The following is a 26,298-nucleotide window of genomic DNA, read 5'->3' as shown; positions in this document are numbered from 1 at the left end:
TTACATCACGTACTAGTGAAGATTTTGTTGATCTGGTCACACCCTGGGCCATGTGTGTGGGACTCTTGTGATGTTTTTTTTTCTCAATAACCTTCAATGTTCATCCATTTGGTTTCCTTTCCAGGTCGCTGCCTTGACAGGACATTGTCCTTATCATCATCAACCCTTGCCAGTGCCAGCTCAGTGTCCGATGTGAGACATAATTACATAACCGTAGGGACTTCATAGAGCTTCAGCCTTCTTGTTTAGAAGGTTATCACACTACGTTCACTAATTCCCGTTCACGTCGACGTCTATGGTGAAAATTCCAAAACGGGTGGTTATGTCATCACACAGGTACCCGTACACGCAGCCAAGTTTTTGGAGAACTTCAAAATTCAAACGTACATGTAGATCTACGTACACTGTTGCTTGGAAAAAGACTGATAGAGATACACACGTTTACCTGAAAAGTTGCATACCCCTCCCCCTCCCCCTCTCCCTGCCACGTCTACGCTTCCCGTTTCCTCTGCTCCCGTTTTCACCCCGTACATGGATCATCATGGCAACCCACCAAAAACTCCTTACGTGGACGTAGACGCAGCGCTTTGTACCGTAGTGTGATGACAGTCTTGATAATGAAATGGTTTCAACAGACAAAGTGAGAGTTTGTTTCTGTTCTCTATGGTCTCCAGCATGTGTAGACCTCAGCAGTACTGACCTTCATATGGAGGATGTTGAAGCATATTCTTTGTGACCCATTCTGAACTTCTGATAATTTGACCCAGTAAAGTATGCGTCACGTTTGCCTCTATTTTCATTTTTCAAATTGATATGCTCTGAACAACAGAATCAGTATACCGAATAGTAGAATACACCGTGCCGGTGGAAAGTGCTGTTGAGTGGGAATTGTCCTGGTACGAATGTGGCTCTATTCCGAAATGTTCCAAGAAGTACTGTCACCGCGGAGGACAAATCAGGGTGTCTAATTGTCTTCCTCTGCTCGTGTTTTGTCACGGTCTCATTTCTTGTCTACTGCTTCTGTTCTTTCTGTTTGCTGGTCTCAGAGTCGCAAAATGACAGCAGGTGAGAGGGCTTTCTCTGCCGTGCAAGACCTGTTTGGAGATGATCCAAAGGTATGCTAGGTGTACATACGAAGTTCCTTCCCTCTTGTCAGTGCACCTATCTATATATTGCTATTGGCCAAATCCTCTCTTGACTGCTTCTCCCATTTCTGTGCAATCTCCACAGCCAGATCTACAAACTACTTATTGCTGGACTAGCTAGATACAATCAGAAACGCTTATTTGACATGCAGGACCGAGACCAAGGCTGACTAGCACATCATGCACACTGACCATCAATGCACGAACATGACATGCATATAGTAGCCAGGCATTGACCTGGACATCCAACAGCTGACCTAGTTTTTTTCTGTCAGTGACATTGAGAGGACACACCCATGCTGTATGTAGTAGGTGCAGGTATACCACTCCCCCCCCCCCCCCACTTCTCTCTCTCTCTCTCCTCCTCCACCTCTCCCCCCCCCCCCCCTCCCCAGCTCGGAATGCTCACGTATCATCAAAGTTTACCATCCTCTTGCATTTTGCAGAGATATTCCAGCTCAGTGCATCTGACTCCCACGCCAGCCGGACCAAGACTTCGAACAAGCAATAGCCGGCTGGAGAGGTATGTTGGTGGATTACACAGCCTTTCAACAAGTGTTACTCTCAACGTATCTTCTGGCTAGTAACATGTTTCCATTACATGTACATGTACACTGTTGCTCATGGTTTCTTCCATGATCACATAATGAGTCATGTGACAAGTGATGATGCAGATTGTACTGGAGAATGGTCACACGTGCCCCTTATCAGACATGTGACCTCAGTCCTGGTACTCTCATCATAGATCGACCGCTGTGTAACGTTATGTGATTCTCATGGGCGATGTGACCAAGAAAAACGCTGTGTGCATTGATTTTGCAGATCCCTTCCAGGTGCCGATGGTAGCTACAATGGCAGTCTGTTTGGCTCTAGTTCCCAGACAGCGGATAGTAGTAGTGTGATGTCGCCATTTGCAGCACTCAATGACAGCAGCCTCACGGGTAAGGTCTCGGCCATTGGCTCGGTTTAGCTGGCTGACGTTTTGAATCTGTGTGTGCTGTCTTTTCATCAGCCGGGGGGGGGGGGGAGGGGGGGGGGGGGTGGATAGGTAGCAGTGGGCAGGACAGGACTGTGTGACTGTGGTTCTGAAACGTGCAACTTGAAAATCGAGCAGTCACTAGCACTGGGAGACTATGCAGTCACTAGCACTGGGAGACTATGACACGATCTAAATGTGTGAATGGAGTAGGTACTGGTCGCACATCTCCCTACTTCAGAGAATGGCCTCCCTGTGGGCCACAAGGCTGACAATTGCCAGCAGTGGGTTGGCGTGATCGCTTGAAATGTGCTGCGGACGGTTCTGCCTTGTGTGCGGTGCGCTGATGAGGGTAGGTACATGTACTATCACTGTTACATGTATGTCATCACGACCGTGACCATTTATACACTAATGTAGCCTTTTTCAGTTTTCACCGCCCTGTTATGCAACAGTCTGCATCAGCTTTGGGTGGTAGAACGGCTCTGACTGGTAGGGCTGGTTAGTGGTACGCCTTGTTTGGATGCGCTGTGCTTCACTTCTGCACTCTGTTGACTGTTCAGAAAGTGACGGTAATATGGAAACAAACACCGTGGGAGGGTGCTCATCAGGATCACCGCCGTACCGCTCGCAGTTAGGTGATGCATCCTCCAGGATAGCCCCAATGTCTGATCTGCGACAGTTCCCTATGGCCACTGCGGCGGAGACCTCATCGCCACAGGCTGGCCATGCGCCAATTACCTCAATGCTGCATTGTCCTCGCAGTGACAGTGTTCAGCCATCAGAAACAGCACGTGCTGCACAGTTCATGGTGGATGGTTGTGGAGGTGACAAGCAGGAAGAAGTAGTTACTGAGGTTAGCCGTGTTTGATCTGATTATCTGTATTGTATGATCTGTACTGCTCCTAGTCATGGGTCAGATGTCATGTGGGTAGATCATCCCAGTCAAAGTTCATACATCGCATCATGTGCTTTCTACCAGTGTATACTGTTCTCCTTTGGTCCTCCTCCTGGTCCCACTTGGTCCACGTATCAATTTTGCACTCCCCCTCCCCCCACGTCATTCAACCAACAGGTCCTGTTGTAGTTCAAGGGTTCCATTGCTAACAGTTCTAGTACATGACAGTATTGGTAATCAAATGGCTACTCGTGACTAGTTTGGTTTGGAATGGATTGTTGATTGCTCAGTCCGGCTGTAGCCCAGAGGCTTTTTAGTTGCATGTACACGGTATCCACTATGTGGATATGTCATATGGACACGTACGATTTACGTTGTAGATGCATGGCGGCGATGTACGTAGAGAATCAGAAGGTATGTAGAAGAGCATTGGTACTAGTAATCTGTACGTTGCGAACGCTATACAATCTCTGCATGATTTTATGTGTTGCTTGGACAGCGTCTGGACAGAATAGCGGATTCCGTGCGTCAGCTCTCAACTCCACTAGAGCAACTGTCACCTGGGAAGGTACTGAACCGTTCTGTGTATATAATATTCGCGGGATCCGCGTTAGCATCACTTGAATGTTCAGAAACACACAAGCTATAGCCTTCGCTTCCGCAGGCCACCACTATGCCTTTACACCTTAGTGGCGAATGCAGACCTCACAAGTGAGTCAGGGGAGAGGAGGTGAGTCTCTCAACCAATCGGGCGTGTAACGGCCCACAACCCTGTAAACTGCATCCTTGTTATCCTCACTCGAGCTGTGAGTACCCAGTTGACCGTGGGTGTCGGCGCAGTTCAACACGCGTAAAAAGTCTTTTTACACGCTCCCTGCTACCAGCGCGGGTCTCGAACTCGGGACCTCATGATTCGCAGGCAGGCCTGCAAACCAATCGGCCATATGCGTTGGTCCGTTCTGTGTACTCACATTATTCCCGGCAATGCACATTGTATAGCACGGTACTGTCTCCTTCTCCATGCCATCCAAGACCGTCTCCGAGCCCCGACAACCATGGTATAACAATGTATAGAGACATGGTGCATAGAGACATGGTGCATAGAGACATGGTGCATAGAGACATGGTGCATAGAGACATGGTGCATAGAGACATGGTGCATAGAGACATGGTGCATAGAGACATGGTGCATAGAGACATGGTGCATAGAGACATGGTGCATAGAGACATGGTGCATAGAGACATGGTGCATAGAGACATGGTGCATAGAGACATGGTGCATAGAGACACGGTGCATAGAGACACGGTGCATAGAGACACGGTGCATAGAGACACGGTGCATAGAGACATGGTGCATAGAGACATGGTGCATAGAGACATGGTGCATTGAGACATGGTGCATTGAGACATGGTGCATAGCTCGGAGACATGGTGCATAGAGACATGGTGCATAGAGACATGGTGCATAGAGACATGGTGCATAGAGACATGGTGCATAGAGACATGGTGCATAGAGACATGGTGCATAGAGACATGGTGCATAGAGACTTGGTGCATAGATGCATAGAGACATGCTGCATAGAGACATGGTGCATAGAGACATGGTGCATAGAGACGTGGTGCATAGAGACATGGTGCATAGAGACATGGTGCATAGGGACATGGTGCATAGAGACTTGGTGCATAGAGACTTGGTGCATAGATGCATAGAGACATGGTGCATAGAGACATGGTGCATAGAGACATGGTGCATAGAGACATGGTGCATAGAGACATGGTGCATAGAGACATGGTGCATAGAGACATGGTGCATAGAGACATGGTGCATAGAGACATGGTGCATAGAGACATGGTGCATAGAGACATGGTGCATAGAGACATGGTGCATAGAGACATGGTGCATAGAGACATGGTGCATAGAGACATGGTGCATAGAGACATGGTGCATACTGCATACAGTGTGAATGTGTGACGCATCGGAAGCCCTCAGTACATGAACATGTGCAGTGTGTGTGTTGTTTGCTGTTCCTAGCTTACCTGCGCTGGGTCGGCAGGTGAAATCCAGCCCCGGGAATATAGCCGCACTGGTTAGCATGACCTAAGCACTGTGAACACTGGGCTGTACAGTCAATACGGCTCTGCTTCAGTCTGATGAGTTGGATTTCACTTGCCACCACTGCCTTGACATGGAAAGTCATGTACTGTGTAATCCGACGCAGAGTGCTCGGTAGTGTGCTGGAGTGAGTTTAATTCGATTTTGCCAAGAGCTCAGTCGTAAATAGTTACTAAATACTGTTGAGCCCTTGCTTGTCTGGTTGTGCATGTGTTTCATTCCAGCGTGAATCCCTATCTGCATCTGACCCAGCCGCCGCATCGTTTCATGGGCACTCGGGCCTGCTTCTGGAGACAATTCTCATGTTGACCTCACATCTTAAAGAGGTGAGAAATTTAGCTTTCCAGGGCTGTGACACTGGAATGTTGTATGGTCCGGCCCAATGCGGTACTTGACCAGACACGGACATTATTGACGAAACCCCGGTTTCACTAATTTTGGGTGGGTCAACCTTTTTTTGGCGGAATGGCCGGACAGGTCAGACTGGATACTACGGTCCTGCGTTCGTTTAGAATGGTCAGTTGCATGGTCCATAGTGGAACGTTTCATCCATGCTTGTGAGTGTTGCAAGTGTGCTGTTCGGCCACTTTGCCATCGGCAACGTCGCCACGCCATTGTCCGCAAGTTAGCAAGTTGCTCTACTGTTCCGGTAGATTTGTACAAGTATATGGTCAGCATGCGATGCCAAGTGTTCTCGAATTGCTTTGCTCGAATTGCTTTGCGGGGGCTTACGGACCGTCCCCCAGTAGTTTCAGTTAACATGGCGTATAGTAAGCAGCACGACCATGCCATGCCTTTCCCCGTTGTTCTTCTATCTAGAGTGAAGTGAGAGCAGCAAGGCAAGATGAACAGAGACAACTACTGTCCAGACAAGCTGAGCATCAGCAGATACTCTTGGATGGTCTTGCATCGGTAAGCCTACTGAGTTAGTGAGTGGCTAAGATACTATACACCACCATGACTGCTGACGTTCACCAACTTGAAATTGGCCAGTCTTCATCAGGCTGAGTCTAGTACTTCAAGTAACAATACCCGCAACTACTCCGCTAACTTTGCTAATTGTGTCATTTGTAAGTGCTGGCTAGAGATGCTAGAGCCAACTGTATTCATTACCTCCCTTCCGGTGTACTCTCTCTTTCTTTCTCTTTCTCTTTCCCTCCCTTTTCCCTCTCCCTCCCTCCCTCGTGAGGGAAGGAGGTAGGAAGAGAGGAAAGGGGAGAGAAAGAGAAAAATCTGCGAAAGAAAGAACCCTTCCTCCCTCCCCCCTCCCCTTCTCTCCTCCTCCTCCCCCTCCCCTTCTCTCCTCCTCCTCCCCCCCCCTCCCCTTCTCCCCCTCTCTCCCCCCCCCCCCTCCTCTCTCTCTCTCTCTCTCTCTCTCTCTCCTCTCTCTCTCCTCTCTCTCTCTCTCTCTCTCTCTCTCTCTCTCTCTCTCTCTCTCTCTCTCTCTCTCTTCTCTCTTTTCTCTCTCTCTCTCTCTCTCTCTCTCTCTCTCTCTCTCTCTCTCTCTCTCTCTCTCTCTCTCTCTCTCTCTCTCTCTCTCTCTCTCTCTCTCGGTTGTGGAAAGGGCATCAGTGTTTTCTGAACACACATACATGCTTGCAAAGATGCACATTCCTTAAAAAGTGAGCTGTGGAAACAAGCTATGAACCTAATGTCCGGTGCCATTATTTATGATGCAAGAGTGCTTTGCTTTTTTGATTCCTATTACACATGCTTATAGGATATGTTGCAGATGAAGGCCACCCAGGAGCACATTCTGAGACAACATGCAAGGATGGAGCATGCTCTGCAAGATCTACAGGTAACCGAGCATAAAATAAAAGCCTAGTTTGCACTGGCAGCAGGGAATGACTGTATGATGACTATCGGTAAGAGTACATAACCTCCAAGAGTGTGCAACTGCCTGCACAACCTCTATGCTGTGCTGCGACTAGGCCTCGACCAAATATGCTTGCGCATATTTCCGCATATTTTGTGAGACAGTTCATATTGAGCGACAAAGGGAATATTGGAATGAAGCCAGCACATAATTCAAATATTCTGAAGAAAATGAGGACAAAACATTCATATTCTGGACAAAATGCGTTCAGAAATGCCTTTTATGGATGAATTTGGAATGGTTGAGGCGTTTGTTACATTTCCCCATGGATGAACACTTAACGCTACTGTTGCTGGGGACACACCCCAGCCATACTATTCCGCATGTGTTTTGATTTGCACCATAAGCATGATAGCCGTGAAGCCAATGAATATTCCAAGGTTGTAATTTTACTGAAATGATCTACACTTTCTGCTTAATATGTCGAGCATATTTTGGCATATTTTGGCATATCTTTTGGCATATCTTGCTAAGCCTTTGGCATATTATGGACGTTTTACCTGATATGCGACGAGCATAATATGCTCTCTTTTTTTTGCATATTTGGTCGAGGCCTAGCTGGGACGGCAGAACTTCACATCACGTGACATAGTTCAAAAGGCTATGCTGGCAAACAGTGCAAAGTGACCACAAGAGAGTTGTACCCAAAGCTGGGTTGCGTACAACCCTGTACTCTCTCTATCATGCAGAGTACAAATAATGTGTACGGGTTCATCACGTAATGTGAAGTTCTGCCGTCGCAGACCCCATAGCTGGAGTTGCACACTCTTGGGGGTTATGCACTCTTGCTATCGGGCAATGATCAAATAGAGACAGAGTCAAAGGGTAGTGCAGTGAGCGTGTGCAAGAAACATGTTTGCTGCATTCAACGTGAGGTTATGGCGTTATGCACATCCAGCAGGGACTACAGTGAAGCCTTCCAGTCAAAGGTCTGTTTAATTTGACTTCCTGGCCCTCTTATCTCCAGCTTTGACCATTGAAATGCAATGCTGACAAACCAACCAATTTGTTGCTTCTGGTCACCCGTTCCATCGCCTTTTTCAATGCGACTGCAGAAATAGACTGCAGAAATGACTGCAGAAATATATATTTTAGTTGCACACCCAAAGTTTAAAAGAGGATGGAATCATAGCTCTGCTGGCTCGCCGCTCGATGATAGATGCCTTGATGGAACCAGCTCAACAGGTTCATTTGCCTGTGGAACCAAGAGTAGCTGATGTACTTCGAAGTACATGTAGTGCTGGGCCATCTGCACAGCAAGTATACAGCTAGCCTTTGAAGACATGCAAAGCTTGGCATTTATACCTGTGCATGGCTGGCTTCAGCTAATGTGAGGGGGAAAAAAAGAATGCGATCGATTGACCGACCCCATTACCATTGCAGCTGTGTGAAGCGACCCGAAGTCGTGAATTAATTCAGGTTGTCCCCACTATGGATCTGTGATTGTTGGAGGTGTCCCTATGAATCTGTGCTTGTTGGAGGTGTCACTATGAATCCCTTCTTGTTGGCTGTGCAGGTGGAAGTTGCTGAGTCATTGCGACAGTCGACGGAAAGCTTTCGGCAGCTAGTTGAAGGTTGGTAAAGCACTGGCCAACTTACCTTGCTAAGGGGCCATCCGTAAATATAGATATTTATTTAGAAACGAAACTATTCGTTTTCGGGGGAGGGGGTTGAGCGCCTGTTCGTTTCTCGAAAAATATCGATGTGCATTTTGCATGCGTGAGCATGTCCAGAAAAAAGACGAAAAATATCGACACTATGTACCATTTGTATGTGTTCGTTTCTCAGGGTTGAAGAGAAACGACTAGTTTTTGTTTATAAATAAATATCGGTATTTACGGAAGGCCCCTATTAAAGGTTGTGCTTACGTATAGAATATAATCTGAGTCCCGAGTGTTTACGGGAAATAAAATCCCGAGGCAAACGAGGTTTTTTGCCTTGGGTTTTTTTTCCCCGTAAACACGAGGGTGAAGCTTATATTCTATTTAAATTGATAGCATAAAAAATCTCCAGTCATTTTCCTAAAAAGTGGTTTTATAGCACCAGGTTTTTTATACAGGTTTTTTACAGCACCAGGTTTTTATACAGGTTTTTTATATGAGTGATTACCAGAAATATTACCTGCTTTTTAGAACACGCAAATGACTGGAGGTTTTTTATACTATAATTTAAATGAGAATTTTCAACCCGGGTTGAAAGTCTGTACGATGGAGAAAAAAATAGGCGGGTGTTCACATGAAGACAGTTGACCCGGGTCAATTACTGATATACCGCCAAAAAGTCCACTTCTGGAGTCCTGTATGGTCACGCGAATACTTTCACGCGAAATTTGCCTGTGCGGTGCTGTTCAAACCTGGCACGAGATACACACAAAAGTATGATAGTACGATTTCAACCCTCCCCCAAGGGGAGGGTTGAAATAAGCCCGGGTCAAGTGCAATGAGTCATGTAAGGGCCCGGTCACACATGCACTTGGGTTCGCTTCGGCGTCGAGGTTCTGCGACAGCGAGCCTGGCGTCGCTCCAGCGAAACCACGTGTGTAAAAAAAAAAGAGTAAATTATCGTGTCCGTTCCCGAAGGGAACTCACGACGGCCGCTAACACCCGATAAACCCTAGCGTGTGTATGGTCACACATAACAACTTTGGCGGAAAATGAGAGTAAAGTGGACTGTGCATGTGGTGCATACGGTACGGAGAATAGACGAGGTCAATGACTATCTTGCACGCATTTTTGTTGCATGGACATCATACGCATACAAATTTCTCGTAGCAAGTCCATATACAGCAGACCGTGGTGTTTTCCGCTGAAGCGAAACCTCAGAAGCGACAGTCTCACTTCGAAAATTTTGGAGGAAGCGGATTGGAGTTTCCGCTTCAGCGGAAGTTCCGCTTTTCGCCGTTGTCATGGTATTTTTCGCTCCTGCGGATCCGCTACTTTCGAGTGCATGTGTGACCGGGCCCTAAACGCGCCAGTCAATGAGTCCTGTAAGCGCGCCAGTCCATCTGTGTTCATGGCGGGTTGAACATCGACCCGGGTCAAAGTCAACCCAGGTTGAAATGCCTCATGTAAACACAGCCTAGCAATATACTCTTATCAACCACCACAGCACACCATCAGCAAAACGACACTTCAGTTGGTACTCTGCTCCTTCAGACAGCAGCTGTTTCGATCATCAGGATCTCGTCAGTGAAGGTTGATAATGTAGAATGGCTAACAGAGGCGGTGTGATGTGGTGGTTGATAAGAATCTGGACAAGACCGAATGCTGCTACTATACCCTTCTTTAGCAATATACTATAATAATTATTATAATATTTAAATGTAGAGTATAGAACCTCGTGTACTGCTGCTGTAGTGACTAGTCGGCTAACATCCACATTTGCCCTGAACGTGTATGCCTCTGTGTGTTGCTGCTGTCGTTGCCGCTGTTGGTGTTGTGTGCATGCTTCACACACATTTGTTCTCACAGGTACAAGACAGTACCAACCAACAACATCGAACGGAATGAGAGAGAACGGGTTGCAGAAACAGCCCAGACCATCAGAGAACACTTAGAAGGAAGAACCCTAAAGAAAAAACTATATTTTATGATTTTTTCATGAAATGATTATATCTAAAAGTGAGAGCAGATTCAAAAAGCTCGACGAATCTATAACCAACCAGCTGTGATGTCTTCACTTAATTCCGGGTTAGCTGGTGTAAAATCTATGGTAAAATGGAAGTATGACTGCATGATTCGTACGTTTCTAGTGAAAACCGTAAAGAAACAACGGCTTTAGTCAAGCACAGTTTAGAGAAGAATCAGCATGCCCAAGATGCGACAGGTAGGAGAACTGTAATTTAAAACTCGCTGTGTGGAAAGGTGGAGTGAAAAAGGCCTATTGTTCTGCTTCAGCGGCTAGCCATTTCCTTGTTTGTTCACATCAAGACAATTTCCTCGGAGCCAGTGGGGTGGATGGCAATAGTATCATTGAAATCCTTGTGCGTGGCTCCCATCTTGATTGCCACGGCGAAACCTTGGATCATCTCGTCCGCTCCATCACCGATAATGTGCAAACCAAGAATCTAAAAAACAAGAACGTTGGAAGATGATGAATGTTACAAGAACAGGAAAACTGCAAAACAACCTCTCCTTTCAAGGCAGGGTCCACATAATCAATGATGTGTGTGGACAATGGGATCTGGGGGAGGGGTGCTTTTCTGGTGGAATACACATACATTAACAACTCCAAGTAACAATGCAGTCTAAGGGGTTACTGATTTTTTCTCTCAAAACGAACAGATTTTGTATTTTTCCGGCCCCCTTTCTGATTTCAATATTCGGCCTCGCGATTCTCTATGTGCATGGCAACCTTGGAAATAAAGCAGGTTGAAAATAATACGTAGAACAGCCGTAGTGCGCAGTTTCAGTCTTTGTGCTATTCTATGTGCATGCCCCAAAAATCATCCATCACAGCCTGCTAGAGTGGCTGCAAACCCAATAATACCCATGCTTATCGTACGCCAGTCTAACTATAAATGTGGCACATGCGTTTATCTCAACGGTGCCTAAATGATGATTTGGCACCTACAGTGCACCCACCCACTGTACCACTTGAACGTAAAAAGCATACACTGTCTAGAACCAAAACTGCATGCAGGACATGCATGTGAGGTGTGCCCAGCCGGGCAAACAAGGAAACTGGGAGTTTCAAAGCGAAACACATGTTGCCAATGTTATCACAGTATTATCCAGTACAGCGTAGGGGCCAGGGGTGCAGGCACTCAAGTGCCCCAATTCGCCTAAGCTAGGAGTCAGTAGAACACAGAGCATGACCTACCCGTTCCTCTGGCAGGAGTGTGATCATCTTGGCAATGGTGGGAATCTTGTCTTTGGGGTCCTTGAGTGCATGGTACATGTTCACTGAGCGAGTCGTGTACGACTTGATCTTGTCAGCGCCGTGCTCCTTGATAGCCTCGGCTACAGACCATGATGGCAATGAAGAGAGGGAGAGAGAGAGAGATACAGCAGTACAGTAATCTTGGTCATATCCAACACGTCATATCCTCATTGCATGCAGGGAACAACTCCACTTTGGGGCATACACATACAACTGCCTGGGCCACACTCCAGCAGCCAATTGGGCCTGGATGGGCATAAATGTACATGCATGTCAACTGATTGGGCTGCCAGCCCTCAATATTGTGTTAAGGTTCGGCAAGAGTAGATAAACAAGAGTGTGCAACTCGCGGATGGGTAGGCCCATGGCGGAATTTTTTGTTGATGTAATTTTTTCGACGACGCACGCGCTGCGAGTCTTTCGGAAAGAATTCCCTCGTGCTCTTGGCCGGGCTTTATACTACAAGGTCGGTGCCCAGCACGTGCTCTCACACTGCTCTGCGGCAAAATGAGCGTTTCTCTGAAAAATGGTGACGTCAACAAAAAATTCCGCCACGGGCGGGGGTATCTGCAGATTGTGCAGGAGAGATCCGGAGTTGCACACTCTTGTTTATCTACTCTTGGGTTCGGTGATCATGGCTTTCCCAACATTTTGGAATCACTCAAGCCTATCTGCCGATTGCAATGTGTTTCAGGTAATTTATGACCTCGGATACGGGTGAGAGGCACCATGGCCTTCAGAACAGCAAACGCACATCAGTCCAGATTTCACTTGCCACAGCTGTGCATGAGAATGTGCCGAAACCTGAAAAAAACTCACTTCATTTTGACGAAATTGGCAACGTAGCTATTGCTTTGTCCGAGGATATTTGCGTCTCACAATTCTCTATGACAAGAACCAATTCCACCAGATAGACCATGGCAGCAGCAGCAGCTTACCCTCCGAAGGACCAACAGTACCGATGGTCGGGTGACTGAAAATCACAGTGGCAATGTTGTTGTAGTCCAACTTGAGAGTGGGCTGGTTATCGAACAGACGATGAGCCAGGCGACGGCCGGCGGCAATAGCAACTGAACAAAACACACATAGGGAAGCCAAGGGGTCGTAAACACACAGAAATCAACAGGTTGGTTGACATACAGAAGCCAAGAGGCTGGTTGACACACAGAAGCCAAGAGGTTGGTTGGCATACAGCAGTCAAGAAGTTGGTTGACACAAAAGGCAGCCCAGCGGTTGTCTGCAGAAATGCTGCACTGCACACAGCAGTGACTATGTAGAGTGAACAAAGGCAACGTCACAATGCGCGAGTTTCCCAAAGGAGATTCCCGAGTCAAAACTTGCCAAATCCACATATTGCACTTCAGAAGTAGTACTGTACCAGTGTATATTCTCTGCATCACTCAGCACAAGCTAAACTGCACTAGTCTGTAGTCAGAAGTGTGTACTAGTACGAGAAGACAAGTCTTACCTGGGGTTAGCAAAGCCTTGCCCTGCACATCTCCAATGGCGTAGACACCCTTGGCTGAGGTGTTTTGGAACTGAGCAGGCAAGACACAGGGCAGCGCAACAAGTAAGACAACAAGGAATACATTCGGCGTTGTTTGCGTACATCTGGCAGAGTCGAGGTATTTCCACACACAAGCACGTTGAAGTCCTCTGGCACTCGGCCAAGCACATGCCCACAGGAACTAATCATTTAACAGGTGAACAGGCCGTTGCTAAGGCAGCTGACGCAGTGATATGGCATTCGGAAATAAAGAAGTATAAGATGCACAGCAGACATGCACAAATCAGACTTCTTACACCAGAAAAAAAACACAGCTATACGGAATCACTCACTTCGTCAACTTTGATGTGTCCACGCTCCAGTTCAACTCCCTGAACGAGCGAGATACAACGTCACGAGACAGCAAAGAATGAAACAAAAGAACACAGTACTCGCATTGGAGATTTGCAAGGGATTCTGCAAGCCATCAAGTCGATATACTGTAAGACATGTATATATAACGAGGAAGCAAATCTAACGTTTTAACGGATGACATTTCTTCGTTATAATAAGATCCGTTGAAGCCGTACTGCTTCATATATGCTGTGTGTGGATATGGCAGAATACTGCAAGATCGTTAACATATCTTCTCGTTAACCTATGAATTTTGGACAATCGTTAAATTTGCGACTCGTTATAATAACATGTCTTACAGTAAGTCAATAGCTGCAACTTGAGAAAATAATCAGATCAAAGTGTACATGTACTAACGGCTACAAGACAGGACGGATTTCACTGTGACTGCTTCATATCAAGGTGGGAGAAAGCTGGAGTGTTGATTTCAGCGCAAGAGATATGACAGCACCGTGATAAATCCAGCACGGAATCTATAAGCCCACTCTACCACAGTATTGCACTTCCATTCATTGTGTTAGTTTTGCCAGTAAAAGTGGCTCCTCACAGCCTAACACAGTGCCTACACACCTAAGCCGTGGACACTCCTGTACAAAGAGAGTAGGGGATGTGACGCTGTCAAATAGTGACAAACATGCACTTGCACATACACACACACACGTATGTGTCATAGATTTTCACTTACGACATGGTCAAGTCCAATCTCAATGTTCGGCACACGTCCAATAGCCCACAGCAAGCAGTCATAGCCTGAACCAGACACCTCCTTGCCATCGGATATACGCTTGATGGTCAAGGTGCCATCAGCTTCCTTGGTAACACTTTGCAACTAAAACAACGACATCGGCAACAACAACAACGACAACCATCGTGAGAATAAAGATTTGAAACAACAGCAGCAGCAGCAGCAAGCAACACAATTCACCGCCATTTACAAGGCAACGATCAAAGCAAGTGGGAACCTCAGGTACTATGGATTGCTTGCACTGTCTATGCTGAGATCATTATTATGAGTTTGCCGTCACTACCATTTGTAACAATACGCCAATAGTCATCACAGAAGCAGATGACAGCATCCTGCAAGATTATCTGTACAACCATTGTACAAATTAATCACTACAATGCCTTATGTTGTCTTACCTGTGTGTGGGGATGCACGGCCACACCACCACGTGGCAGCTCGGTCATCAGAGCCTCGCTCAGCATATCATCGAAGACACGTAGCACCTGGGAGAGGCAGCCACCACAACGCCACCAAGCACACAAGACACACACAGCAGCGACAGAAAGTTCTTCATATAACAAACCAACAACCACTGTTCTTTACTTGGGTGTCTCCCACAGGCCATTGGCCTTTTTACAGGAAACAGCCAGTTAAACTGCATAGAACGTGATCAAAAAGCATGAATTCTTGTCAAACAAATTATTTGCAGGGAATAAAGTACACTTTGCTCTGCCCGACCAATTCAATTGACCAATTGAACTTTCCCCAGGCCTGACCATAGATGTCTATAGTAGTGATCTTTACCTTTTCCTTGCGGATGAAAAGGTCAACTTCAGATCCCAGTGCACCAAAGATACCAGCCAACTCCACTGCAATGTAGCCAGCACCAACAACGGCCACTTTCCTGGCAAATAAAAAAAAAACAAGGCGGGCGGCCGGTCAGTCACGGTGCACAAGCAAAACAAGAACACATGCTACAACACCTAGCCTTACTACACCCCCCACCTAGTACCTGCCACCACCACGCGGCGCTCTTAGCCGAGCCAATGCACGGAAATACGAAAGTGGAGCATGGCCGAAAGCTCTGTCGCAATACTTCAGTGTGAAATGTTACAACACTGTGCACGAAAATAACTTGCGAGCCTGTCAACTCTTCACATAATAATAACAAGTAATATTCGCGGGATCCGCGTCGGCATCGCCTGAATGTTCAGAAACACACAAACTAGCCTTCGCATCCGCAGGCCACCACTATGCCTGTTCACCTTAGTGGCGAATGCAGCCTCACAAGTGAGGCAGGGGAGAGGAGGTTCTTCACATGGGTACAGTATTCACACAGAAATGTAGGGACAAGTCGGGAGCCAACCCATTCAGCAAAAAACGAGAACAATAACTCAAGGTTCGTCTTGGAAATAGAAAATAGCGCTGGGCATGTTGAGAATCAATGCATGTTATTCGTTCGCCACTCACTTTGGCTGTGTCTCAAGTTCAAAGAAACCATCGCTGGTGATGCCATGCTCGGCACCTGCAAGAATATATGTACATCAGAAAACACACACACACGCGCACACACGCACATAGTACATACATGTGTTACAGATCGCTCGGCAGCTGGAACGTCCGCTACGATAGCAAGATTCCCGCTGTACTACATACTGATGTTGTTTGTACGACAACTGTCAATATGGAGTACGTTTATCACTCATCAATGCATGGAATGTCGTTTGTCTGCAAATTGTCTCTTTGTATGCGCGGGTTAATCAAATCATACTCCTTACGCATTTCGTCTTGCCTGTTATTGGTCAAATCTAACTATCTTTATTCCCGTAGCTATGCAGAAGACGTTACTTCAGTAACGTCTGGCGCTAGCCAGGGTCCACACAGCTTTAATTTGGTGTTTGTGGCGGACGGACCTCCGTCTGGCGCTATCCCGTATCTGTCCTGTACCGTACCATCAAAGACAGCTGGCCACAAACAGCTGGCCACAATATTCAAATAGGGCTTTCAAACGCAAGATCATAACGTGAAGCAACTTGGAAGAATGAGTATGAATGCGAAGTGTATCGGGTAATGCATGTAGGGCGATTGTGCGGGTTCGAATCCCAGGTTATGCCTTGAAAAAAATAGGAGAATTGAAAAATTGATAACATCCCTATGCTTTTTTGCCTAGGTCGTCAAGGCAAAAAAGCATAGCGTAGGGCCCTGAGCTTCCAAGCTCTCTCGTTCTGATTGGTTGGCCTTCCCGCTACTGTTCATCTGTGTCATCTTCAACTACAGTGGTCCCTCTATAATCCGGCACCGTTTGTGCCACGGAAATTCTGCTGGATTAGGGAGGGTGCTGGATTAACAAATCGGATTTACTGCTAGAATGTGCCTGAAGAAGACATTTTGGCTACTGAAAATTGTGCTGGTTTATCGAGGGTGCTGGATTATAAAGTGCTGGATTAGAGAGGGACGACTGTATTAATTTTAGTATCACGTATTATAACTGCCGCTGCTTGGTTCTTTTAAGTGCACTCAACCTCCCATTCGATCTTAGAACTGGCCTTTCCCGCCTCTGCTGCATCTTTGCCACATTCGATCCTTTTATTATCGCATATAACTCCTGCTGCTTTCGATGTAAGATACCTTCAACCTGAGATTCAAACTAAGACTACAGTCACTCTCAAACCTTCTCGATTGATCAAGGTGAGCATGTGGGGCTGAATGGATACTTGGATCAAATACTGGTTGATGACCTGATTGGGTTACTACGGCAATACGAATGTATATGTTGTAGCCATAAGATCGGTATTGTGTATGTCCAGCATGACATATTCTGGTGCTGTGATCAGGCTCCAAGTTCTGTTCTTCTGTATGCGATTGCTTACAGATGCCTCCAACAACTGTCAGCGTCGACTTAATGATGAAGGCCACCGAACGCGGGGCAGCAGCCCTCGAAGCACTCGGGGAACACGAGCAAGCCCGTCACCTCCGCCGGGTTCCACAACATCTGGGCCCGTTGCTTCGGCACGCCAATGACCTCCAGGCAGAACGGTCGGCGAAGAAGAGTCGGAAGTGGAAAGTGCGGAAAGGTCATCGGTCAGCCGAGGCGACTAAGGAGAGAGTGAGGGGTGCGCCCGCATCCTCCGCGACCTCCTCGGTGCCGGCGAGCCCCAAGAGGAAGGGAAAAACCGACTCTTCATCATCCGCCAGTGCAGTTCCGAAAGCGGGTCGCGACCTCCTCGGTGCCGGCGAGCCCCAAGAGGAAGGGAAAAACCGACTCTTCATCATCCGCCAGTGCAGTTCCGAAGGCGGATTCCAAGGGCGCGACTGCGTCCCGGGAATCTGCCCAACGCGGGGCAGCAGCCCTCGAAGCACTCGGGGAACACGAGCAAGCCCGTCACCTCCGCCGGGTTCCACAACATCTGGGCCCGTTGCTTCGGCACGCCAATGACCTCCAGGCAGAACGGTCGGCGAAGAAGAGTCGGAAGTGGAAAGTGCGGAAAGGTCATCGGTCAGCCGAGGCGACTAAGGAGAGAGTGAGGGGTGCGCCCGCATCCTCCGCGACCTCCTCGGTGCCGGCGAGCCCCAAGAGGAAGGGAAAAACCGACTCTTCATCATCCGCCAGTGCAGTTCCGAAAGCGGGTCGCGACCTCCTCGGTGCCGGCGAGCCCCAAGAGGAAGGGAAAAACCGACTCTTCATCATCCGCCAGTGCAGTTCCGAAGGCGGATTCCAAGGGCGCGACTGCGTCCCGGGAATCTGCCCAACGCGGGGCAGCAGCCCTCGAAGCACTCGGGGAACACGAGCAAGCCCGTCACCTCCGCCGGGTTCCACAACATCTGGGCCCGTTGCTTCGGCACGCCAATGACCTCCAGGCAGAACGGTCGGCGAAGAAGAGTCGGAAGTGGAAAGTGCGGAAAGGTCATCGGTCAGCCGAGGCGACTAAGGAGAGAGTGAGGGGTGCGTCCGCATCCTCCGCGGTGCCGGCGAGCCCCAAGAGGAAGGGAAAAACCGACTCTTCATCATCCGCCAGTGCAGTTCCGAAAGCGGGTCGCGACCTCCTCGGTGCCGGCGAGCCCCAAGAGGAAGGGAAAAACCGACTCTTCATCATCCGCCAGTGCAGCTCCGAAGGCGGATTCCAAGGGCGCGACTGCGTCCCGGGAATCTGCCCAAAGCGGGGCAGCAGCCCTCGAAGCACTCGGGGAACACGAGCAAGCACGTCACCTTCGCCGGGTTCCACAACATCTGGGCCCGTTGCTTCGGCACGCCAATGACCTCCAGGCAGAACGGTCGGCGAAGAAGAGTCGGAAGTGGAAAGTGCGGAAAGGTCATCGGTCAGTCGAGGCGACTAAGGAGAGAGTGAGGGGTGCGTCCGCATCCTCCGCGACCTCCTCGGTGCCGGCGAGCCCCAAGAGGAAGGGAAAAGCCGACTCTTAATCATCCGCCAGTGCAGTTCCGAAAGCGGGTCGCGACCTCCTCGGTGCCGGCGAGCCCCAAGAGGAAGGGAAAAACCGACTCTTCATCATCCGCCAGTGCAGCTCCGAAGGCGGATTCCAAGGGCGCGACTGCGTCCCGGGAATCTGCCCAACGCGGGGCAGCAGCCCTCGAAGCACTCGGGGAACACGAGCAAGCACGTCACCTTCGCCGGGTTCCACAACATCTGGGCCCGTTGCTTCGGCACGCCAATGACCTCCAGGCAGAACGGTCGGCGAAGAAGAGTCGGAAGTGGAAAGAGCGGAAAGGTCATCGGTCAGCCGAGGCGACTAAGGAGAGAGTGAGGGGTGCGTCCGCATCCTCCTCGGTGCCGGCGAGCCCCAAGAGGAAGGGAAAAACCGACTCTTCATCATCCGTCAGTGCAGTTCCGAAAGCGGGTCGCGACCTCCTCGGTGCCGGCGAGCCCCAAGAGGAAGGGAAAACCGACTCTTCATCACCCGCCAGTGCAGCTCCGAAGGCGGATTCCAAGGGCGCGACTGCGTCCCGGGAATCTGCCCAACTCGGAGTGGAGCGTCAGCGGCAGCGGGATGAGGCGCATGAGAAACGTCAAGAGCAGGCGGCCGGGTGGTCTGCCGAGCTTGACGAAGAAATGATGGAGCTGGAGCAAGAGCTCCTCGCAGATGACTTGTGAACTAATTACTTGAATTTACAATAAACAAGACCGGATGGTCGTATGTATCTAAATTTACTGTGTTCTGAGTGATCTGGTGATGGGTTACTTCCTTGCAATTACCTGCAGACTTGACGGGTGGGCTGGAATGTTTGGGTTGATGTCAGATTGTATGTTGTCTAAACCGAACAGATCGAATGATTTGACGGCAGCAAACAAGGATCGTAATGCGGGGCGATTGCGCTGCAGAGATTCCTTGTTGAAGGCAGATTTGCCTGTTATCGAGAGATGTGGGCTAGCCTCGCATGCTCCGCGACCTCCTCGGTGCCAGCGAGCCCCAAGAGGAAGGGAAAACCCGACTCTTCATCATCCGCCAGTGCAGCTCCGAACGCGGATTCCAAGGGCACGATTGCGTCCCGGGAATCTGCCCAACTCGGAGTGGAGCGTCAGCGGCAGCGGGATGAGGCGCATGAGAAACGTCAAGAGCAGGCGGCTGGGTGGTCCGCCGAGCTTGACGAAGAAATGATGGAGCTGGAGCAAGAACTCCTCGCAGATGACTTGTGAACTAAATTACTTGAATTTACAAAAAACAAGGATCGTAAGGCGGGGCGATTGCGCTGCAGAGATTCCTTGTTGAAGGCAGATTTGCCTGTTATTGAGAGATGTGGGCTAGGCGAGGGTGTTGACAGAACTGCCAACACGCTCGCGCATGCGGGTTAAACTGGGGCGCGGACTGGTGATCGGTTGACCACCAGACCATACTACAGACTAGTTTGACCGTGATTTTTGCTGACCCGTAAGCGAATGGTGATCCGATGACGATGACGACTGTAGTACATACGAACGTATGTACTCTGCAGTACATGTGACCTGATTGGGCTTCTACGGCATAACGTTGCGGCCATAAGATCGGTTTTGTATATGTCCGGCATGACACATGTACTGTGATGGCAAGTGAAATCCAACCCCGTGATTAGTACAGGTCCAGGCCTACACTGCCTTAGCATTACCAAACACTGCGTTGTGCAGTGCGTGTGCATGGCTCTGGATCGGTGAGGTTGGATTTCATTTGCCACCACTGCACATGGTGGAAGCGTTACGAGGTCCAGGCACTGCCATACATGGTCTACATATCCAGGAGGCGTCACGGGTTTCCCGAACAAATTCAAAAGAATTGAAACGCATTTCCTGGCCATGTTTGAATCTCTACAATTCTATTCCACCGTCGGCATGGGACGTGTGCATACATTAATATTCTCCTGATTGCTATCCTCAAAGCACCATGTATCCTACATCTTCTGCCAAATGTGCAAAGTCACCCACTACGGCAATGTACGCATAAGTCGCTGTCTAACTAATAAAAAAACCTCTACAGTCCATTCCCTATAAGTGTGCACTGTTATTACATGCTCCCATCATACGACTATGTACAAATACAAGGCAATTTTTTTCTGAGTGAATGCACGCTTGCTTGCTGCTCCTTTTAAAAGAAACCGGATCAAAATCTGTCCAAATTTGAGAGAGAAAATGGAAAATTGATTTTTTTAGCTCGCTTTGCTGCCTGATTTCCGTGCATTTTCTTGCGCCGCTGCTTTGTCTTTGAAGAAGTCATGAACCTTATTGATCATCTCAACGCATCCACGTGGGGTATTCCCATGTCAGGCTGGCGCTGGCCTACATGTAGAATCCATGGGGCATACACAATGGCCCTTTGACTGGATGGAAAAGAGTGCACACTTATATTGGCCCTTTGACTGGAAAAGAGTGCACACTTATATGGAATGGACTGTAACTGCTTTGGGGAAGTACTAGTATAACAGCTACACGCTATTCCAGCTTCTCCTAGTGTTACAGTCATGACTGGCATTCCGTACAGGACCAACAGGATAGTCTCATATTAACCCTTTCCTTTGCAACTACAATTTACAGGCAACAGTATAATTATGCTTGTATGAGATACATGTATGACTGCAAGAGCTCAATCACGAAACTGACCAGGAATATCTGGCACCATCGGGCGGCCACCGGTGGCGATACAGATGTGCGGTGCCGTGTACAGCTTGCCATCAGCCTCGACAGTCGGCTCGCTGTGACCACTGACGAACTGTGCCTTGGCCATGAACGTGTCAACCTTGTCCTGTGCACACACACACACACCATGTACCATGTATACGCCCGTCGCAAGAGAAGCACGCAAATCTGCAAATGCACTGGATGTGCACCCACAGATTTTCTCTTTATAGCAACGATAGCGGATCTGATTCTGATTGAAACAGATCAAGACAAGCGCCAGATAACTGTCTAATCCACACAACTGGCGAAGCCATGTGAATCGACCCCCCAGTGCACACCTGGTCTACACCACACGGAGTACATCGGATTAGGACGGCCAAGACAGATAGCTATGCACACCCTACACTTGCTGGGGTAACCAGTATAGACAGCACGCTGCTTTGATCAAAAGCAGACACTAGATGCACTGGTACCTTGAAGTGGAATTGGAGTTATTTTACCAACCAGCCTCGGCAACTGGGTACTGGGTACTGGGAACCCAGGGCCAACAGACGTACCAACAACCTCAGCCATGAAAGCTATATAGTAACGACACACTGGATTGTGGAGCCGAAACTAGTCCAACTCGTCACAAATGAGTTATGAGTTACAAGTGAAATGCGCTAGATGAAAACCAACGTGCAAAACTGACCTTGACAACGTTCGTCTCATAGATACCGTTGAGACGCTTGATGTAGGCATCACGCTTTGTCTTCAGAGTGCTTCGCAAGGCAAACGAAAACACGAACAGGAGACAAGATTAACTTAGTCCGAGTGACAAGTCAGATGAGTGTGTATATCAGATAATACCACAGATACCCATAGCTTGCACATCACAGATATCCATGGCCTGCACATCACAGATAACGATGGCCTGCACATCACAGATAACGATGGCCTGCACATCACACCCTGACCTGCAGTGTCATCACACATGCAATACAGTGAGACAGATCTGGACCAGAAATCTACCCTTACACCAGAACTCAGGGGCAACTCAAGAGCACAACACAAACAAGTGTGTGAGTATGTCAGTACAGGGACGGGACATAAGAAAGCGAGCATACAGTAAAACCTGGTGTAAGTGACCTCTGTGTTTAGCGACCGCCTGCTCTTAACGACCGTTTTTCCATGCACCGGCAGTTCTACACAGACACTGGGAGATCTGGTTCTAAAGACCACCTGGCTTTAACGACCGTTTTTGCTTGCACCGTGGGGTGGTCGCATAAACCAGGTTTTACTGTGCTGGTAGTGGACATATGCCGCACACATTGACAGGTAAGCCATGATATTGAGGAGTATTAGTACTAGTATCAGAGTGAGTGTGTACGTATGCCTGGTTCTTACTTCCAGCTGAAGGAGTGTTCTCCCACTGTGAAGCCATATCCGGCATGGTCATGGAGGAATTCGGCATGCTTGGCAGCGTTGAACATAACCTAGTGTGCATAAATACATGTAACAATAAACATGTGTAACAATAAATACATGTAACAATAAACATGTGTAAGCATACAGGTTGTACAGGGTTTAGCCCCTCGCAAACTCACAAAAGATAGGTGAAAAACAAACCACTAGGTGTTGTGGAGATAAAGAATATACAGTAGCATGGCACACACACACACACACACACACACACACACGCACACTCATACACACACACACACACGCACACTCATACACACACACACACACACACACACACACACACACACACACACACACACACACACGCACACTCATACACACACACACGCGCGCGCACGCACGCACACATTAATACACACTCATACACACACGCACACTCATACACACACACACACACACACACACACACACACTCATACACACATGTATGTACGAACATATGCACATATACACGCACGTGCCCACACACACACACGATAACACATATTTAATCAACTTCATTCACATTGGTGTCGACATTGACATAAGTTCCGACAATTCAAAGAAAATACGTATATACAAAATGTACGCCAGATTCTTTTGCTGTAACAATCCATAATATTTGTGCACAAATGCACATACACACCACAAACGTGCGTAAACACACGCACACACATTTTCCTTCTCTGTCTCTCTCTCTCTCTCTCGCTCTCTCTCTCTCTCTCTCTCTCTCTCTCTCTCTCTCTCTCTCTCTGTGACACACATAGGACCAGATCGACCTGGGGAGAGAGTCTTAAATCTGTACCCCGATCCACTTACGGACCAGCTACGTTATCAGAGCCCTATCTACACGTACATACTCTACGTAGACAACTTTCCGTAAGTGGAGTGCAAACTCGCGAATTCACGGGTTTTTCCCGCCCACTAACGTAAAGTTGCTCAACTTTACGTAGTGCGGAACCTCTCTAATGCCTCACCTTTTTCGGTACGCATCCAACGTTAACCTAAATGTTTCAAAGAGCACATGCACATGCACACATACACACAGCACATACAGCACATACACACACATGCACATACACACACATGCACATACACACACATACACACAGCACATACACAGACGTACAAACAAAAAGCAATGTGTAATGTTAAGCTGCACCCGGTGATGTTCCCAGTATTTCGTGGCATTTTTTAAAGCCAGTCAAAGGTAGCAGAATATTTAGCAGGGATCAGGTCAAAACCAATACGTGATGAAGTCCCCTGATGCGGCAAACCCTGTGTTCAGCAACAATCACCATGCTCCTCAGAAAAGTAGGTTTTGACATGCTGTCCTACTCTACAGGACACCTAGAAATCGAGGACACCTTTTGGTAGTCCGTTGAAGGACACAAATTCTCAGCACTTGAACCTCCAAAACGAGGACACCATTATATCAATGAGGACAACTGGTCTTACAGTTCTGTCGGGCGCTGGCAAAGTGACTTGCTTGCTGCGGCTTTGACCATCACTGTATTCGACTTGAAAAGTAATGGTACGAAAGGCCTAGACGAAACTATATCAATATGGCGTCTGTGCTTCGTGTGCTGAGTAATGTAGATCTATGTACAGTGTACAATGTAGAGCACACAGACTACCATGCACGGTGCAAACTGATTGTGCAATTGTTTGACAACAGTTCTATGCTTTGTTTGGGTCGGCGTACTCTTGTCATGTCACACCCTTTTGCGAAAATCACGAAAACTTCCAGCCGGCAAATGTTTCCCTGTTTACATTTCTGTCCCCACACTATAAATGCGGACAAAATCCTAAAACTATGCGCATAGTTATGCGGGCAAAAAACAGGTCGCTATGCGGCAATTATACGCGATCACAGCTGTACTACATGTATGTATTGGCAACTATAGCGTACAGTTTCATAGAATACAACTGTGTCACAAACTCGGGCAGGTAGGTACTAGCATAATTTTGTAGTACATGTTCACCATCATGAACTATTTTCTTGTACATTACCATGGATAGCGCGGGTTTTATGCAAAATTGCTCAAAAACGCGGATGAAAGCTGATCCTAGTCTAGTAAGGTCAAGAGTACATAACCAATAGTGTGCAACTCCTATCTTGAGCTGCGATGGGTTCACCCACGGCGGAATTTTTTTATTGCGTCATGCTTTGGCAGAAGTATGATGAAGTGGGTATGCTTTCCCGCGCTCGTTTTGTAGATATGGTGAGAGTTCGTCAGGGTCAAGACACATCGATCTATCGTCCGTTGTTCTACTTCGAATACCGTAGCTGTGATGTACAAATTCTTTGTACTTTGATCTCTGGCTACGCATGATGGCATCAGCGAGCCAAACAGCTGCCAAAGACTGATGTCATAAAAAAATTCCGCCGTGGGCTGGGGGATCGTCGAGTTGCACACTCTTGGTTATGTACTCTTGGTAACGTATATAACACGGAAAATTGGGTGCCTGCGGAATCATGTTAACCTGTGGGGACAACCAGTTAGCCTAAGCCACACAGTCATAATGTGCCATACACTAAAATAAAAGAGCAGTTTCTAGTTTTTTTGGGGTGGGGGGGGGGCAACATGTTTATAAAATAATGTGTGGGTAGTTTTTTGTAATCTATTGTGTGGTGGATTTTTCCATTGATTCCAAATTTCAATTGCTACGAATAGAAGTTGAGCATAGAAAAAGCACGACTTATACTTAAGTTATAGTGCCGCATGGTCGTTCCACATGCCATCTTTGCTGAAGTTGCAGTAAAACCTACGAAACTCAGAGTCTCTTCCACAAATGCTTGACAGAGTCTGTTACAAATATAGAACAAAATTAATTTCTTACACAAGTTCCTCCGAGGACTGGTGATCCTTCGAACAGAGCAACCTTCTGGCCAAGACGAGCAGCCCGCCGGCCCATTCCCAGTCCTCCGGACCCAGCACCCAGCACTAGGAGATCATACTTTGCAACAGACGCCATGGCTCGAATGTGCACGACAAATCGACTTGTGCTACGTCCAAATGCAATGGTTTTCGTTCCGGCAAAGAAAGCCACGATTGCTGTTGTGACTTGGGAAGTTGGGTTGTAGGAGAAAGCCCGCCGTTTTATACAGGATAGGTGAGCTCGTACTGTGCATGTGGTATTTGTTGAGATTGGTATGTAGGCACTTCAGTTCAGACTTGAAAAGTACGAGCGTACCAGGACCTCCTACAAGCCTTCCAGAATTTCGCACAGGCAGG

At 47.9% G+C, this 26,298-nt stretch overlaps 2 protein-coding genes across 2 annotated transcripts in view; one reads left to right on the top strand and one right to left on the bottom strand.

The window, feature by feature from the left end:
• Window positions 1–10,616, top strand: part of LOC135814176 (spindle and centriole-associated protein 1-like) — a 20,556-nt gene extending 9,940 nt beyond the window's left edge. Inside the window, exons 4-14 of the mRNA XM_065327257.1 lie at window positions 125–192; window positions 1,047–1,115; window positions 1,592–1,668; window positions 1,968–2,086; window positions 2,685–2,977; window positions 3,519–3,587; window positions 5,357–5,458; window positions 5,952–6,044; window positions 6,853–6,933; window positions 8,528–8,585; window positions 10,482–10,616. Of these exons, the coding sequence (XP_065183329.1) occupies window positions 125–192; window positions 1,047–1,115; window positions 1,592–1,668; window positions 1,968–2,086; window positions 2,685–2,977; window positions 3,519–3,587; window positions 5,357–5,458; window positions 5,952–6,044; window positions 6,853–6,933; window positions 8,528–8,585; window positions 10,482–10,567 (1,115 nt within the window). The 3' untranslated portion in view covers window positions 10,568–10,616. The remainder of the gene's footprint in view (window positions 1–124; window positions 193–1,046; window positions 1,116–1,591; window positions 1,669–1,967; window positions 2,087–2,684; window positions 2,978–3,518; window positions 3,588–5,356; window positions 5,459–5,951; window positions 6,045–6,852; window positions 6,934–8,527; window positions 8,586–10,481) is intronic.
• Window positions 10,518–26,298, bottom strand: LOC135814175 (glutathione reductase, mitochondrial-like). The gene is made up of 14 exons (XM_065327256.1): window positions 25,904–26,298; window positions 24,037–24,063; window positions 23,003–23,091; window positions 22,308–22,377; window positions 21,599–21,740; window positions 15,987–16,041; window positions 15,321–15,420; window positions 14,933–15,019; window positions 14,478–14,621; window positions 13,732–13,770; window positions 13,361–13,430; window positions 12,831–12,962; window positions 11,833–11,972; window positions 10,518–11,077 (listed from the first exon to the last, which is right to left on the bottom strand). The coding sequence occupies exons 1-14, from the start codon at window positions 26,036–26,038 to the stop codon at window positions 10,931–10,933; spliced, it is 1,377 nt and encodes a 458-aa protein (XP_065183328.1). The 5' UTR covers window positions 26,039–26,298; the 3' UTR covers window positions 10,518–10,930.

Source organism: Sycon ciliatum, chromosome 4, assembly GCF_964019385.1.
Source record: "Sycon ciliatum chromosome 4, ocSycCili1.1, whole genome shotgun sequence".
Classification (NCBI taxonomy): domain Eukaryota; kingdom Metazoa; phylum Porifera; class Calcarea; order Leucosolenida; family Sycettidae; genus Sycon; species Sycon ciliatum.
This window is presented reverse-complemented; position numbering and strand designations above follow the sequence as displayed.

Excerpts from the sequence above, each read along its gene's own strand:
- LOC135814175 (XM_065327256.1), bottom strand. The coding sequence starts at position 26,038 with ATGGCGTCTGTTGCAAAGTATGATCTCCTAGTGCTGGGTGCTGGGTCC. Across the intron at positions 24,064-25,903 it reads CAGTCCTCGGAGGAACTTGT|GTTAACGTTGGATGCGTACC; the intron begins GTAAGAAATTAA and ends TGAAACATTTAG. Across the intron at positions 15,020-15,320 it reads TTTTCATCCGCAAGGAAAAG|GTGCTACGTGTCTTCGATGA; the intron begins GTAAAGATCACT and ends TGCCTCTCCCAG.